General features: G+C 51.2%; 7 protein-coding genes and 1 non-coding gene across 8 annotated transcripts; 5 read left to right on the top strand and 3 right to left on the bottom strand.

The window, feature by feature from the left end:
* Nucleotides 1-154: 154 nt before the first annotated feature.
* Nucleotides 155-1,820, top strand: Pmar_PMAR010193 (protein disulfide isomerase, putative; the record flags this gene model as incomplete). The annotated part of the gene is made up of 2 exons (XM_002788609.1): nucleotides 155-273; nucleotides 355-1,820. 2 exons carry the CDS (start codon nucleotides 155-157, stop codon nucleotides 1,715-1,717), a joined length of 1,482 nt encoding a protein of 493 aa, XP_002788655.1. The 3' UTR covers nucleotides 1,718-1,820.
* Nucleotides 1,821-2,921: 1,101 nt separating this feature from the next.
* Nucleotides 2,922-7,556, top strand: Pmar_PMAR010192 (anaphase promoting complex subunit, putative; the record flags this gene model as incomplete). Its single annotated transcript, XM_002788608.1, has 23 exons — nucleotides 2,922-3,069; nucleotides 3,340-3,380; nucleotides 3,437-3,610; nucleotides 3,652-3,812; nucleotides 3,860-3,977; nucleotides 4,018-4,135; nucleotides 4,251-4,359; nucleotides 4,411-4,609; nucleotides 4,810-4,863; nucleotides 5,024-5,135; nucleotides 5,184-5,238; nucleotides 5,284-5,465; nucleotides 5,949-6,040; nucleotides 6,087-6,145; nucleotides 6,200-6,361; nucleotides 6,427-6,531; nucleotides 6,589-6,693; nucleotides 6,742-6,819; nucleotides 6,885-6,950; nucleotides 7,001-7,088; nucleotides 7,141-7,269; nucleotides 7,321-7,407; nucleotides 7,452-7,556. 23 exons carry the CDS (start codon nucleotides 2,922-2,924, stop codon nucleotides 7,554-7,556), a joined length of 2,547 nt encoding a protein of 848 aa, XP_002788654.1.
* A 382-nt stretch (nucleotides 7,557-7,938) lies between these two features.
* On the top strand, nucleotides 7,939-9,098 carry Pmar_PMAR010191 (ABC transporter, putative; the record flags this gene model as incomplete). The annotated part of the gene is made up of 2 exons (XM_002788607.1): nucleotides 7,939-8,547; nucleotides 8,868-9,098. The coding sequence occupies 2 exons, from the start codon at nucleotides 7,939-7,941 to the stop codon at nucleotides 9,096-9,098; spliced, it is 840 nt and encodes a 279-aa protein (XP_002788653.1).
* Nucleotides 9,099-9,506: 408 nt separating this feature from the next.
* On the top strand, nucleotides 9,507-11,669 carry Pmar_PMAR010190 (beta-tubulin, putative; the record flags this gene model as incomplete). The annotated part of the gene is made up of 14 exons (XM_002788606.1): nucleotides 9,507-9,630; nucleotides 9,676-9,755; nucleotides 9,799-9,912; nucleotides 9,961-10,044; nucleotides 10,090-10,156; nucleotides 10,208-10,307; nucleotides 10,352-10,424; nucleotides 10,470-10,586; nucleotides 10,689-10,782; nucleotides 10,832-10,951; nucleotides 10,999-11,131; nucleotides 11,158-11,320; nucleotides 11,369-11,460; nucleotides 11,513-11,669. 14 exons carry the CDS (start codon nucleotides 9,507-9,509, stop codon nucleotides 11,667-11,669), a joined length of 1,518 nt encoding a protein of 505 aa, XP_002788652.1.
* An 87-nt stretch (nucleotides 11,670-11,756) lies between these two features.
* On the top strand, nucleotides 11,757-12,228 carry Pmar_PMAR010189 (conserved hypothetical protein; the record flags this gene model as incomplete). The annotated part of the gene is made up of 4 exons (XM_002788605.1): nucleotides 11,757-11,830; nucleotides 11,874-11,994; nucleotides 12,047-12,137; nucleotides 12,191-12,228. 4 exons carry the CDS (start codon nucleotides 11,757-11,759, stop codon nucleotides 12,226-12,228), a joined length of 324 nt encoding a protein of 107 aa, XP_002788651.1.
* A 206-nt stretch (nucleotides 12,229-12,434) lies between these two features.
* On the bottom strand, nucleotides 12,435-12,507 carry Pmar_PMAR010188. The gene has a single exon. It is a non-coding gene; the product is annotated as a tRNA-Ala (tRNA).
* Nucleotides 12,508-12,669: 162 nt separating this feature from the next.
* Nucleotides 12,670-13,953, bottom strand: Pmar_PMAR010187 (DEAD box ATP-dependent RNA helicase, putative; the record flags this gene model as incomplete). The annotated part of the gene is made up of 7 exons (XM_002788604.1): nucleotides 12,670-12,807; nucleotides 12,856-13,053; nucleotides 13,109-13,291; nucleotides 13,338-13,435; nucleotides 13,480-13,591; nucleotides 13,638-13,747; nucleotides 13,800-13,953. 7 exons carry the CDS (start codon nucleotides 13,951-13,953, stop codon nucleotides 12,688-12,690), a joined length of 975 nt encoding a protein of 324 aa, XP_002788650.1. The 3' UTR covers nucleotides 12,670-12,687.
* A 584-nt stretch (nucleotides 13,954-14,537) lies between these two features.
* On the bottom strand, nucleotides 14,538-15,541 carry Pmar_PMAR010186 (DEAD box ATP-dependent RNA helicase, putative; the record flags this gene model as incomplete). Its single annotated transcript, XM_002788603.1, has 6 exons — nucleotides 14,538-14,718; nucleotides 14,762-14,912; nucleotides 14,956-15,070; nucleotides 15,111-15,228; nucleotides 15,270-15,379; nucleotides 15,425-15,541. The coding sequence occupies 6 exons, from the start codon at nucleotides 15,539-15,541 to the stop codon at nucleotides 14,538-14,540; spliced, it is 792 nt and encodes a 263-aa protein (XP_002788649.1).
* Between the last annotated feature and the right edge of the window lie 136 nt (nucleotides 15,542-15,677).

Genomic DNA, 15,677 nt, shown 5'->3' with positions numbered 1-15,677 from the left:
CTTCGGGCGCGCGCGATATTCACAGGGCGCGTGATGCACGCATGTTACAGATGGAGTTGTTCACTGCCTTTTCAGCAGATTGTTTTTCGAGCGGTACTTAGGAGGCAGACGTCTCGGTTTATGCTGTTTTGTTGTAGGTTTATCACTCTCCTTCATGGCAAGATTCATCACCTTTTTCGCAGCTGTCGCCGCCGTGGCCGCTGCCGCCGAGTCGGAGTCGAAAGTTCATCAGCTAACTGATGATAATTTGGAAGACTTTGTCAAGAACCACAAGTAAGAGGAGCATGGATCAGCCTGGACTCCCCTCATCCGGGGCTTACCATCTGTCCTTCATTGGTATTATGCCGTCACTAGGTACGCTTTGGTGAAGTTCTATGCTCCCTGGTGTGGTCACTGCAAGAAGATTGCCCCTGAGTTCGAACAGGCTGCCAAGGAGCTTGCTGAAGAGGTAGGGGAGGAGAAGCTCGCCCTAGGTGAGCTCGATGCTACCGAGCATAAGAAGATGGCCGAGAAGTACGGCGTTCGTGGGTATCCCACTTTGTATTGGTTTGTCGACGGTGAGCACTCGGAGTACGGTGGTGGACGAACTGCTGCTGACATTAAGTCTTGGTGCGTCGATATGACTGGTCCCGCGGTGAAGAAGATCGATAGTCGTAAGCTGGCCGAGGAACAAGCTGAGACCAAGCCCATCTGTGTTTATGAGGGACGTGAGGCCTCTTCTGATTTCGAGGAGGTCGCCGCGAGCAAGAGATCGGAATTCACCTTCTATCATGTCGCTACAGAGTCTGACAAGCCAAAGGTCACCGTCCAGCATAAAGGTGAGGAGGCTGTTGTCTGTGACGATATCTCCGTCGATGGTCTTAAGAAGTGCCTGAAGGACAATACCCTTCCTCTTTTCGGTGTCCTCGATGGTGAGTCCTACGGTAAGTACATGTCTGCTGGCAAGGGTCTTGTATGGGGCTGCTTCGAGCTGGAGTCGAGCGAAGATCTTGAGAAGGTTGCTGATGAGCATCGTCCTATTATGAACGAGCTTGCCAAGGAGTTCCAGGAACAGTTTGCATTCACTTACATTGATACTGTTCAGTTCAAGAGCGCTATCGAGGGAATGCTCGGTGTGACCGAGTTTCCGACTCTGGCGGTCAACAAGAAGGCCGGTGATAAGATGAAGTATTTGTATACCGGTGAGATGACCAAGGCCAAGATAGCCGAGTTCCTCAAGGGTGTTCTCGATGGCACTGTCGAGCCAACCTTGAAGTCTGAGCCTGTTCCTAGCTCTCAGGACGAGCCCGTTCACGTCGTCGTTGGTTCGACTCTCGAGAAGGATCTTTTCCAGGCCGATAAGGATGTTCTTTTTGAGGTTTACGCTCCTTGGTGTGGTCACTGCAAGCAGCTCGCTCCTGAGTACGAGAAGGTCGCCAAGAAGGTTGCTAAGGAGGGTGTCGATGATATGATTGTCATCGCTAAGATGGATGGCACTGCTAATGATTCTCCGATCGAGAGTATCACATGGGACGGATTCCCGACTCTCTATTATATAAAGGCTGGTGAGAGCGAGCCTGTCAAGTACGATGGTCCCCGTGAGGCTAAAGGCATCTGGAAGTGGATCAAGAAGCATCATTCTAACGCTGAGGCTCTGAAGGAGCGTCTTGCTGCCTCTAGGGCTACTGAGAAGGAGGAAGAAGAGGACAGTAAGGGCGAGAAGGATGAGGAGTTGTAAAGAGCATAAAGCGGTGACTGCTTTTTGAAGCTGCCGTGATATGCACTAGCTTTGTCAGGATGAGGTTATTTACGGAGTGGTCGTAGATACTTTTTAAGTTTTCGCCCTAGTCGTGTTGTGTTGTAGTTACGGTAGTTAATGTTATTCAGTCGAAAGATAATAGAGTTGATGTATTATGGAAAGTAAATCGTAGACCGTGTAACCCAAGTGTGTCATTTACGGCTAGTGTTAGTCCTCGGGAGGGCCTCTTCAGTGACCCAGATACTGGGAGGGGTGGTAAGCAGCATCGTAATGTCTTAGTATTATTAGTACATGTCTTCCGTTGATTGTTGATGGCATGAGGTAGAGTAAATTAACGGTTCGTGCTGCATGGCGTCGTAGCCGTTTTAGCAAGCGGTGTTATGACGTGACCAGGGAGGGAGTGATGGTCATTTGAATAACGAAGTTCAATTAATGGAAGAGTCTAAGCGACGGTATAGCTTGAGAGTTGGTTGATTTTTATCCTATCCAGTTCTGTTTGCTCTTTGCTCGGGCGTACTGGAAGACTCTTTTCTCATCGGGTGTCTTGTATTTGTGTGAGCTTAAACCTGCCAAGTGGGGATGTTCTTTTGAAGAGCCGCTCTATAGAGAGATTCGTTTAGGTGGTGAAGCTTAGAAGTCTGAGGGGATGAAGTGTAGGTGTATACACTCCTTATTCGCGTAGCATACTGGAAGCTTGGCAGTCCTAACCCATCATCCCTTCGCGAATTGTTCGTTCAGATAGACCAGGCTATTGGTTGGTCTTACTCGTAGTACTGCCACGTACTGATAGTTGGTTTCGATAGTTTTATTTGCGCCAATACTTGATATTTTTACGAAAGTCCAGAGCACATTGAGATGAGCAAAGTCAGTCCTCTTCTGCTGTCTTAATCTCGCAACCCCTCTTCCTGGTGGATTCTTTTGTTCTTGCAGCCACACGTCTCCATCACCCCCTTATGGAGATATCTTTCTCCTGTCGTTTTTGTTGTATGTCGTTATAAGTACCGGCAGTGTGGAGGTGATATGTCTTTCAAGTCGTTCATTGACTGGAATAAGCTAGTCGGTATTCGCCTCGATGATCGTATAGTGGCTGTTGCGTAGTGGGCTTGGTGGTATAGACTTGCTACTAGTGCTTGTGTTACTCCCCTGGTATTCCGAATCATCTCTCTACGGTAACCATCTTGCGATGGATGATAGTGTACGGCTTCCTATCACGAGGCAGGCCCTGACCCGGCTAAAAGCAGTTGATTTGAAGAAGATGATGAAGGGGATCGGTCTGGGTAGCAGTGGCCTCCGCAAGCAGGACCTCATTGACACCTTGATACAGTACTACGGTGAGGATAGTGGGGCTGTGGCGCACACGGAGTCAACTATGTGGGGTGCCTCTAGCGGTAGTAGCTCGTGTCCAACAAGGCAAGAGGAAGAAGTCACACTGGAGGCGCGAGGAGGTAATGATGACTGGGACGAGAGGGAGGTGTTGGAGGCGATGAGGAAGTCCTTGGCGGAGTATCGTCCACTCGATGTTTACTGCCCCTTGTCCATCCCAATGGATGTGGTAGAGCTGCAGGACTCATCGCAAGGCCCATCGGTCAGTTGTTATGTAGAGGAGCCCATTCCGGATGTGGAGGAGCCTGCAGCGAAGAAGGTCGGTGGGTAAGGGAGCGCTAGGGGCGGCGAATTGGGGTTTTTGATTGGCATCAGGCCAAGACCGACGTCAAGATATGCCCTATATTCATCCAAGCCTTGGGGCTAAGGCGGCCATCACAGCATGCAGCGCCGGATGGTATGGTTGAGTGCCCCCTATGTGAGGATAGTGGCATTTATATGGTCCATGGTAGCGGGAAAGAACAGGCCTGTCGAATGTGCAAGAAGGAAGTAAAAGGGGGCAGCCTGTTGGGATCAGTACTCATCTGTAGGGGACTGCAGAGGACGAGTCAACACCCTCGACTGTGATGGGGGTGACTATCAAAGTGGAGGATGGTGGGGTACTGCCGGGGAAGCCACAAGCGCGGCTCGATTTGAGAGATTTTTCGCGGGATCATCTGGGGGAGTTGGCATGCCTCGTGCGCGACAAGGGGTAAGGAGTGCACGGGTTCGATCCCTGGCTGGGGCACATTGTACTAGGTTTGATATAGTGGAGGCTGCTGAGGCTATGCGAAGGCATGACTATCAGCTTTATGACGCGACGATGAACCTCACAGCGATGAAGCAGCTAGCGGAGGAGAATCTTGCAAGAAATCAGGTAGGCGCTGAATGGTGGGTACCAGCAGAGCTTGGCGTAGGCTGCCGAGGCATCCCTGGCGACGAGGGATATTGAAAATAAGAGGCGATCCAAGTCGGAGAGAGACGCCTTCCTTGAGGGGGGTGTGGAGTTCCTGGAAATGTCTCAGGCTCTAGCAGGTGCGCTTAGAGGGGCTCCTCGGGCCACTTAAGGATGATAGTGGTGTGGACTAGATGAGGAAGATGGGTTGCTTTGATACCACTCCTTTTCCACTTCGTGGTCGCTTGTTATTAGGTCCTGATCTGTGGGAATATCTAGAAGCTGTAATTGATTCCCTACTTGGTAGTCGCGAGCTCCGATTGGCTCTGTTCACATATCTTCAAGAGAGGAGGAGGGCAATTAAGTGGTATATACCATCCCTCCTACACATCCCCTTGGCATCGATGTTGGTCAGGTACAGGGCTCCTGCAGAGACCTACTTCGTAGCCAACATGCCCAACATATCCACCCCTGAGCATTTCCTAGCCTCTATCACTGAGGAGACCAATAAGATAAAGGAGGCCATGTACGATTTACCAAAATGCGGCGGAGCGACGCCTGCACTTTTTCGCCAATTCAAGGATGCACCGGTGTTGACTGCCGATGATGTGGCAGTAGTGGAAACGGATACTGATTCGTGTGATTTATCACTAGTTGAATTAGATGTTTATGATGACTAGGAACGAACAGTGTCACTGACTTCAGTCTGTTTAGTTCCATATGAGGGCAGAGTTCTCAGTGAAGTTGTTTGCCAATGCCACCCACGAGGGGTCGCGGTGCTTCCAGAATGGGGAGCTACAGTGGTGGTATCCAGATGGGGACGTTCCGACAGATCCTAGTAGAGAGAGGTTTGCCCGATACAGCTGAGGTGATGCTCTGTCTGATACCGTGCTCATGATTATCTCCCAGTGGCTGGAGGGCCTCGAGTTGCCTCCTCGCTCACGTTGCATAGCACTTACTACCAACCTCTATCGTTTTGGAGGTAGGAAAGTGGTTGGGAATGGTGGATGATGTTGCCTAGTATAGAGGTAGAGGGGTCCGAGTCATTGGTTGAAGCATGGGCACTAGTAACGAAGGGCGACTACTGTAGGGCAATACAGTCCCTCGGGAGGTTGGTGAGGAAGAGGAAAGTCTTGCAAAGTAAGGGGTTTACAGATGTGTCACTATTTTATGCTTGTGTTCTATCAGGCGACGACGGGATCATCAGCCTCTTCACGAGCCTATTGTGCCAGGCTATACAGGGGTGGGTTGAGAGCGGCGGCAGTCTGCTCAAGAGTGTTGTGTTCAGGAAGGAGGCGCGTCTTAACAAGGAGGAGTTCACACCTATTGATGGCGACTTGATGACCTTCCTAGAGGCAGTCACTACGACCGCGCGTATGGATAGACTAGATCCCATCGCTGCCTACCACGCTGGACATCTGCTCATGTCGTGGTGGGTTGATAACAGGAAGCTGCCAGGATGGCATGGAAGTCGTAATAGGGTCTGAGGCCTCTATCCGGGGTCTTCGATAGCTCACTTAATCCTGTATGTACATGGTCAACTGCATGTGTCGGTGCCAGTGTGAGAATTTGGAGGAAATTCTGTGAAATTCTCATTGGTTTCAGTACACTTCTATTCGAATTCGCATATAAACCTTTATAATTGGCGAGGAAACTCCTGAGCTCAGCTGAGGAGAGCGAACATATGTTCCAACACTGACCCCATCAGACGAATTCTCGAGACTGGCGCTGCATCTGTTCACGAGAGCTTTAACAAAGGCACCCCTGCTGTGGCAAGCATGGGAGGCCCTTATACAGTGTAGAGTGAGAATATCCGCAGCAGAGCTGAGGGAAGGTGACTACCAACATAGTGACTACCGCGCCCCGCGAAATTCTATCAAGTAGGTGCAGTATCGGAGGAGAACCTCTTACGCCTATGTGGGACGTTGGAGGAGTTCCTGGGGTCCCTACTAGGCTCATCGGAACTCGATGCCTTGAACGATGAGGTGTGGAAGGTGACTATGGTGGAGATAGCCTGGGCTACAGCCTGTAAGGTGTCAGCAGAGGTCAGCAATGGTGTTGCCATTGCTGCTATGGAGTCGATAGTTTTAGGCTGGCCTCAATATTGTGGCCTCGAAGGAGGTACCTCTGTTCAGGATGGCCGCGCGGAAGTAGTATATTCGGCCTGCTCATCGGCGGCGGCGTTATGGAAGGTTTTTACCCAGATTCCACAAACTCCATGAACGATATCCTAGCCATTTTGGCATCACTTTGGATTTGGCGATGAGTCTTTATGAGAGTGGGGATTTGGAGTGCACAAGGGAGGTATTCGGTCAGCTACAGGAATGGGATACTATCAAAGGAGCTGATAGCTACGCTGGCTTACTGTAGTAGTAGTAGTAGTAGTAGTAGTAGTAGCACCTATTCTGTATCCCGATGGATCTGACTTCAGGAAGCTCATCGATCGGCCTAAGGATCTGGCAGCGCTCGCGCATCGTTGTCTTGGAATTGATCAGTATGCAGCCGAGACTATGTTTGTGATGGGAGTATACCATAGGTAGGCAGTAACTGGGCATGGGTAGGCCTCTAGTGAATGATGATGCAGTCGTGTCAGCTCCTGTCAGGATACTATCAATGCTAAGGTGTATTACCGTAAGGCGAGCCGACTATATACTAGAACAGTGGAGAAAGGCACCGCATTGGTGTGTTTGGCGAATGAGTAGTAGTAGTAAGAAGGACTAGTCTAAGATGGTGAGAGGTCCAGCAGGTGTATGCAGGAAGGTGTGGTTGCTGATGCCATCTCAGCTCTGAGGGAGGCCACTGAATTGGACCCGACCTCTATGGCGTACTACTCGTAATGATGCTCTCCGCTAGCTCCTCTCTATGTAGAGCGTGGTGTGCATTGGGTAGAGTATACGAAGCACAAGGGCATATGAACTATGCCGCCTACTACTACCGGAAGGCTGTTGAGCTCAGGTTGGTGCTTAGGCCTAGTCTCTTCAGCTCCTCTTCCTCCTCCTGTCTAGGCCTGAGAGCCTCATAGGGTGGAGGTCCCTGGGTAACTGTTGTCTCAATATGTGCTTTGATGATGAAGCCGCGACTTGCTATGAAGCGGTGGGAAGTGTTCCTGCTCGGTTGTTGGTGATCACAAGCAAGGGTCGTTCAGGCGTGGAAGATCTTCAGGAAGAGCTCTAGGATGGATCCGGAGGTGTACCAGGAGGTCCTACCAAAGCTGGCTAGACTTTACCAAATGCGGGGGGAAGACGACAAGGTGGCAGAAGTCTACGCTGAGGTGGTGAGGCGGCGTCGTCTATTACTACTACTGGTGTTACTATCGATGTCTCAGCTACTACGGCGGTTTGCACAGGATGAGACGAGGACGGAGGACCTGGGCAAGGCCACGTCCTTCCTTGTCCAGTACTACTCCACACGCGTAGGGTATAATGTCGACCTGATTTCATCATGCTGGGTGTTTAGGAGTGCCCCGTGAAGGTCCGCCAGGCCTTGTCCCACTTTGGGCTAGAAATCGGCGGCGCTGTACTCCGGTCCAATGGTAATTCACTCAGTGGAACGCATGTGTAATCGTTTCCAATTGCACAGCTCTGTTGTGGTATTGGTCGTTGAAGTTGAGGTGCCCAGGTTGTATTTGCTTTGTATTCCCATGCGGCCTCCTCCCCCTTTATCGTATATGAACCGCTCCTCTGTCCTACCAGGCTTGACTTTCTTGCTCATTGGATGCTACTTGTTATATTCATCAGTGGCCTCCACAGCGAGTCTATTCATTTCTCCGTTCTCGCCAACAATAAGTCGCAGCACAGTGGGTGGGATGCCCTATACCAGCGTGTCGCATTCCCTGTATGCCCCTGGGGGTGTAGCCTCGCTGTCTTTAGGCCAGCGCTTCCTGCAGCTACTTGTTGTCGGTGGAGCGGTAGGAGCAGTGAGTCAGGTAGTAGGTCGGATAAAAATGAGGGCGAGCGAGAGTTCGAATGCAAGAGCCTCTGCTGGTTTGAACGTGTCCAATTTGCATGCTGTGTTGAGTGAGGATCCCAAGGTGTCCATCCTAAACGGTGTTACCTTATCTGTCGAGCCCGGCGAAGTAGTGGCCCTCCTTGGCCCCAATGGGTGCGGGAAGAGCAGCCTTGCCAGAACTATCATGGGTGATTCGCAATATGAAGTTACTCATGGTAGAGTAGAGATGACCGGTGAGGACGTACTTAGCTTGGATGTTGATGAGCGTGCTTCGAAGTTGGGGCTCTTCATGTCCTGGCAGGCACCGGTAGAGGTGCCTGGTCTAACGAACTTCACTTTATTGCACGCCGCGGTGAATGCATGTAGGCAAGCTCAGAAGCTGCCCGAATTGTCGCCCTTTGAGTTTTATGACTTTGCGAAATCTCGATTAATAGAGGTGGAACGAGGGGAGGAGCTGCTGAAGTATCTGGATAGACCCGTGAATACAGGGATGTCAGGGGGTGAACGGAAGCGGGTAGAGCTCCTACATGCAGTGGTCCTACGACCTAGACTTTGTGTCTTTGATGAGATCGACAGTGGACTGGACGTGGATGCATTGAGACAGGTGGGGAGGGGGACCTTGCGGCTGTTCCTTGCGCATGCGTGCGGGTTTGAAGTCCAGCGCTGATATTAGATTAGCAACGATGCACGTTAGCTCACGAGGGGTCGTATTAGTCTGTTGAAGAGAATCCATCAAACCAGGGCTGGTTGGTGATACTACTGTGCTGCTCGAGGCGATCGGACTGTATCATTGAGAGCGTGTCGAATTAGGGTCTTTGGTTTCAGCTCGATCGCTCGTTAGTGGTTGTCGTTTACGTACGGGCTTTCTCGAGTTCGACAAGCCTACACGTTGGAGTTGAAGATTCACATTGTATAACCTTTCAGGTTGCGACAACTCTGCGGTCTCTATGTGAGGTTGACCCGACAATGTCGATGTTGATAGTATCCCATTACAAGCGTATGCTCGACGAGCTCCATCCTACTAGCGTACTGGTCATGCAGGATGGTGTCATAGTCCATCAAGGCGGTCCTGATCTCATCAATGAAGTAGATGAGGGAGGGTTCAAGAGGGGATGGTTCAAAGGAGATGATGATGATGACCCCGTGAGTATCTAGATGATTCCATAGTGAATATTTTCTGTCCTCATCTGGATGGTTGTGTTACCTGCTCCCAGAACGCTACCCTGCTTTTAACGATGGAGTTCCGGATTAGAGAGCCTCTGCATAGGTGTTTGCTGCCAAGTCCATATCGAGTAGATATGTATATGTATGGGCCGATGCTTCCACAGTGAAGAGCCCGACAACCATGTCCTCGAGATACTCCACATGAATGCTCATCATCGACTCCTCAGGAGTTCTGGAGGAACGCCGCCAATATTCAATAGTGCACAGCCTGTAAGGCATGTGTAGGGTATTGCTGTTGTCTCCCTCCGATAGGACTTGTGTTTCCCATGAGTAGCAGCATGCTATCACTCGGTGGTGGCAGCATTTTCGTGGGCTGATTCGTAGGCTATCCGGATGATGATGAACGGTCCGGCCAATAGGGAGATCATCACTCTACAACTAGGCCGCTGTGGCAACAATATGGCACATGAGTTCTGGCGGGATCTTTGCGAAGAGCATCTCATCGAGTATCGAGACGGCTCAGGTTAGTGGACCCATGTCGGTGCTTTATCAGGCCTCAAACCATAAGGTACGTATACTGGGGAGGTCGATGGGATCAGGAGAGACCATATCTCGGTGTTCTTCAATGAGGGCTCCAAGGGCCGATACGTAGGCCCATCGGGGCATCCCATATGTAACCACCAATGCTCAGGTCCCTCGGACTGTACTGGTAGACTTGAACTTGTCCGACCTCCAACAAGTGATCGGCAGCTCCGATGGTTTGGGCTCCCTCTATCGTCCTGAGGGGATCATAGCTAATGATGAGGTAGTGGACAACCAACCATAAAGCCTTGTTGTATCTCGGCCTCTATAGGGATCTGGTAACTGCTACGCCCGAGCATTCCATACAGAGGGACCTGACTTAGCTGAGCATGTTCTTGAGACGGTTCGCAAGGAGGTTTGCTGTGCCCCACTGGCTGATGTAGAGGGGGCGTTGTTGTAGGCGGAGAGCTGCGACTGTCTTCAAGGTGTGCAGTTTGTCCAGTCTCTATGTGGTGGAACGGGAGCTGGTAGGGCAGGTGCCCCTCTTCCTCCTCCTCTTGGTTGGAGGTCCTGGTCAGGTCTAGGAGGCCTCTGTATGAAGACCATCTCGGACTTCCTCGACAGTGGAGTCGGCGTTAAATGCATCATGCAAAGCTTCGCCACCGTCCCTTCTCCTGAGTGACCTACCCCTAGTCTCTAGTCCATGTCGATATCCAACTCAGTGTCGGCGATAGAGTATTGGAGTACTACAATGCGGCTCTCGGTGTGCAGGATCTGATGGACTACTGTCATCAGGTTACTAGGCCCATATGCTATGCCGTCTCTTCCTACCTCCTTTAGGCATTCCTCTTCGACAACATGGCTTTATCGGCTATTTGCCAGAAGACCCTCAATATGGAGGTCCCGAGGTTCTCTAATATGAACAACATAGTCGCCCTTGCGATGAGCGGCATAACGGTACGTAACGCCTTCTGATCTGTAACTGTGTTCTCTGCTCTGTCTGGGGAGTATGCAATTGTGTATCAAGATGGAGTATTGTTGTCACTGTTGATATTGCAGAGTTCCCTCCGATTCCCTGGTACTCTTGACGCAGACCTCCGTAAGATGCATACCAATCTCGTGCCCTTCAAGAACGCCCATTTCCTCATGACTGGTATGCTATCATCATCAGTCATTAGTAATCCTCTCTTTTTCTGTCACAGGCTTCGCGCCGCTGACGGCATTTTCTTGCACCGAATACAGGAAGGTGTCGATACTCGATTTGATGCAGCAGATGATGAGCAAGGACAATGCGACTCTGTCCTGTGATCCCCTCAACCCTGGTGAATATCCAAAAGGGTTCGTAGTACTCAGTAGAGCACCGATGTAGGGGATCCTCGTAACGGCATACCCCGCTCGCGTTTCCTGGCCTCTTTTGCCGCCTTCCGTGGGGAGTGCCCCTCAGGAGAGGTCGACGAGATCTGTCATGCTCTCCAAAGAGATGGATCACGGTACACCGCGATGTGAGGCATTTAGCAGTGTGTTACAGATGGGATATATTCTTCCCGGATTGGATCCCCAACTCTATATCGGCCTCTATCTGTACTGTGGGGCACTGTGAGGCTGGGGACTCCGCTACGATGGTATCCAATAACACATCTATGTATGAGGTTATGGATCGGTTGGGAGCCTGCTGGGATAGCATGTATAAGGTGCGCCCCCAAGAGTAGTCGTGCCTATCGTAGTGTCCGTTACCCCAGGCCAAGTCTCATTTGTATGTGTATCAGCAAGACGGGTTGTCGACAGACGACATGTTAGAGTCGAGGAATGTCTTGCAGTACATATCAGACCAGTAGGCCGCCGCCGCCGCTCGATGGCATTCACTCAGTGAGGAGGCCCTACAGGTACTGCGAGTTCGCGAATTACGAAGACAAGTTTTTTGGGGAGCGCGGAAGTCACAGTATCAACCAACAAGCGATCAAATCCGATGAACATCAGCAGATCATGGAAGAGTTGGTCTCCCTCACTGAGACCTACATCCGCACTGAGACACGTGCATGAAGGCTTCCCGTGCCGATATAGCTTTGGTTGCGTTCTGCGTATGGCCCTATCGGGTTTGTTAGAGTGATCAGTTTTGTGGAGTTGATAATGGCCGAATCGAGTGCCGTAGCTGCTGCAGGATCGAGCGGCTCTACGGATGAGAAGAGATTTGAAATTAAAAAGTGAGTCGAGCCTTAAATCGGTCGCGGCATTTGTATAGTTCAGGTGGAATGCTGTGTCATTGTGGGCGTGGGACATCGTCGTCGATAACTGTGCGATATGTCGTAATCACATCATGGATCTCTGCATAGAGTGTCAGGCCAATCAGGGCTCTCACAGTAGTGAGGTGAGCTACTGCTAGTCTCAGTCAATGTGACCCAATTCATACTCATCTGCAGGATTGCACGGTTGCGTGGGGTGTCTGCAACCACGCTTTCCATTTCCATTGCATTTCTAGGTGGCTGAAGACCAGACAGGTTTGTCCTTTGGGTAGGAAGTTATCTAATTGGGATCTGAATCCGTGATTTCCAACTTACTGTCAGATAATGGCGAATGGGAGTTCCAGAAGTACGGCCGATAAAGATCTTCTTATTGGTCGCTAGGCGATAGACAACGAAATAATCATAAAACATTTTTTCGTTGCGCCTGAGGTCTGACGTTGAATTACGCAAGTTAATTCGGAACGAAACATGAAAGGATATTTTACCGGACTAGTGGATGATGACTAGGACAATCTCAATGATCGACGTTCGAGCACAAATAGATTCAATCTTGAAAGAGGAAAAATGGAGAACCCGGGCATCGATCCCGGTGCCTCTCGCTTGCTAAGCGAGCGCTCTACCATTTGAGCTAGTCCCCCTATTAATAATTAGTGGCGTCTTCGATCATCGCGAGCGTCATGGAAGTCTTCTAGTGTACATGATTTTGCTCACATGGTATTACTCACTGGACGAAGAGTTGTCTGAAGCGCAACATCCAACTCGAGATTTCAACAGACCCGAAACTTCTTTTTTTTCGGAAACGCTGATCATGCTCAGTGCTATAGCTTGAGCACTTCATCCTCATTCCGTCTGAATTCATTGATAAGAGTTGTTTGTTTGAATTTATCACGACGCCGTTGCCGTCCAGCCCTGACCGATTGAGATTCCACTCCGATAACCTGCCGAAATATGGAGGTTGAGACCGGCACAGCGAGAAAAGCTACTACCTCACGACGAGGGCTCACAGTTTCCCCAGCCGCAGCAGCTATTGGGTCTCGTCTAACGCGAGCCCAGGTGTAACTACTAGGCTCGTCATCAGAATCACTATCTGCTGGAGTCTCGGGGAATGTTCGTCGGCTTCCAACCCGCCAGGCGGGGACATTCGTGTTATCCGATGACCCAGCCGTCGTTGACCTATCATGTATCTACAAAAACGTGAGATGCTCAGTAGGCAGCGATCTTCCAACAAAACATGATCACATGGGACACAGCCGCGTCAAGTGTCTCTGGCACATCATCTTCCGCATCCGCATCGCTATCCGAGTCATAAACGCTGACATAACCAACCAGAGTGCCCTTATCCTCGGTCTCCTGCGGCTTTTCCAGAGGCTCCATGCCCTCACTTCCGGACTCATCACCCGAGTCCTCGACAGATGGAGTTTCCTACAGGGCCGAGCTAGCCAGGGTCTGGAACTGCCCTCCGTCCTACCCGCTGAATTGATTGTTGAAGTTCAGCCCGTCGGCGTCGCCTGCGTGGGAGAGACTGCTTTCGACTGAAGACCTTCTCTAAACTCCTCCCTTTATCAACTGAGGAGCGCCAGCTGAACCCGCGGTGATTATGGGCGACTCACTCTGCTGTTGTATCTCTGTTGCTAGAGTTTCGTCCTTCTCCCCGACGAGGGTGATTATCCGACAAGGTCGTCCCAACCGACCTCCTCTCCCACTCCTATGCAGGAACTTAACCTGTCAAGTGTAGTGTGTTGGCGCTCCATAGCTGACGACGACCCACCGCATCAAGAGGCATTTGGAAATGAATGACAGCATCCACTTGAGGCCAGTCGAAGCCTCTCGCCGCGTGATCAGTGCAGACCATCACACGTAGTGGCGACTGCATCAAAGCTACGACCGAGAGATGAGGATAGTCTCAACTGAACCGATCGCCTATTCCTACCACCATAGTGTTTCCTCTTCTTAGCCAAGGCGTCTGCCTCTACTGGAGTGAGCTCCTTCTCCTTATCCACCTTACCATCCCATTTGATCGATGAAGGGTCGTGGTAGGCGGAGGCCGAGCAGAACTGGTCAGCATCTCTCGCCAGACGCAACATCAACTTAGCCCCACGACTAGCACTGAACCGCACTACTGGCCATCCCAGGTCCTACACAAGAGCCCATCCTCCCCCCTAGGTCCAACGATTAGCTCACCCGAAGGTAGTGATACAGCGCGTTACAGTTGAGAGACGAATTTACGAATACGAGAACTCTAGCCGGTTGAGACGCTGGGAAGTATGCCTGATGAAGTCGATGGAGGCAGAGACGGTACGTGTCGAACCTTGAGTATCTCAGCGAGCTCTGCACATCGCTGATCCCACACAGGAGAGGCTTTGAACCATTCAACTCTCATGGTAGGGGGAATTGAATGAGCGAACGCTGTGGTGATCAACTCGGCAGTACAAAATCGCTGACTGACCATAGCCGCCACACTGAAGAAATCGAGTCATATCTCGGCTCTAGCATTGCCGGCAACCCGACCTGTTGGGCCCTCCTGTAGGCATCGAGGCACTAGCGAATACGAACTGACAGGGTAGAAGCTTCTTCCGCTTCTTCACTGCCGACGCCTGCCCAGGCTGTGGTATCTCCAGTCTCGGGCGAAGATGGCGCACTATGTCGTATACTTGAGACCTGCACGAATCTAAAGGGCACCAGCCTCCATCACCATCAATGACCTCATCTCGTGGAATATCATGTCGGCCTCGTCGAAGATGACCGCAGCTGGATGGAGCTGGTTAGCCGAGCTACCAGTCTCAGCACATCGATCCAAGTCGGCTACGAAATGATGAGGGGTAGTGACTACGATGTCAACAGCCCCCCACCTGAGGCCTGGGATGGACAGCCAGCGTGAGGAGGTACACCCACCGTATTCGAGGGGACCAATAGTGTTCATGGAGTCCCGCAGTAGCCTGAGGTAAATGCTCGGGTCTTTCCTCGTGAATCACACTGTCTCCTCCCAGATAGGTATCATCGAAAGGCTGCGCAGCCGAGCCTGGCGTTGGGGTCTGTGGTACACCTTAAGGGAAGGGTAACGTGTGCAATGGTAAGAGAGGACCCACTCTTCCTCCGGGTGGTGTTGGTGAAGGTAATTGGGTAGAATTGAGGGACCTTGACAAGACTCTGTAGTTGAACCCGTCGCCCCACCGAGTCCAGTGTTTTACACATACTCAGAACCTGTCGAGATCGTTAGGCAGGGGTGGCCCACAGACCCTACCTGGGCACAGAGGTCATAAGTCGGGCATATTATGACTGTGGGTGGAGGCAGGACTGCCTTGTGTCGCCGACTACCACCACCGACCTTCCCTTCATCGGGGGCATCAGTAAGGAAGTAACTAAGGGGACGAGTCAGAGTGGGTGACCGGAAGGGCATCACATCCGGTTGAAGATGGGCAGCAGGTAGCTAAGCGTCTTCCCACTACCAGTCTCGGCGTTTATAATGAGATCCCTGCCCATTGATAAGGGGACGAAGGCCCTCGCTTGAATCTGCACCGAGGATTCATAATACATTTCCACGCGATAAAGGCCCACCTCAGTGGCTGTATCAATACCCATGACCCTCAACGCTGAGAGTAGCTTTGGGTGTATGTCTAGCTGATCGAAGCGGTACTGTGAGAAGAGGCCTTCGTAACCGATAACCCCCTGCATCCGCCACACCGATCGACGCATGAGCCCTCGTATGGGCAGCATCCTCTAGTGATCAACTACCAATGTTCGACCTGCCCCCCAGCCCCAGGTTGGGCAACTACACACCCAAGCTGATCAGATAGTTGAAACAGTTGTA

The sequence above is a fragment of the Perkinsus marinus genome (assembly GCF_000006405.1).
Source record: "Perkinsus marinus ATCC 50983 genomic scaffold scf_1104296927884, whole genome shotgun sequence".
NCBI classification, from domain to species: domain Eukaryota; phylum Perkinsozoa; order Perkinsida; family Perkinsidae; genus Perkinsus; species Perkinsus marinus.
The sequence above is the reverse complement of the archived record's forward strand: the minus strand, read 5'-3'. Positions and strand labels throughout refer to the sequence as shown.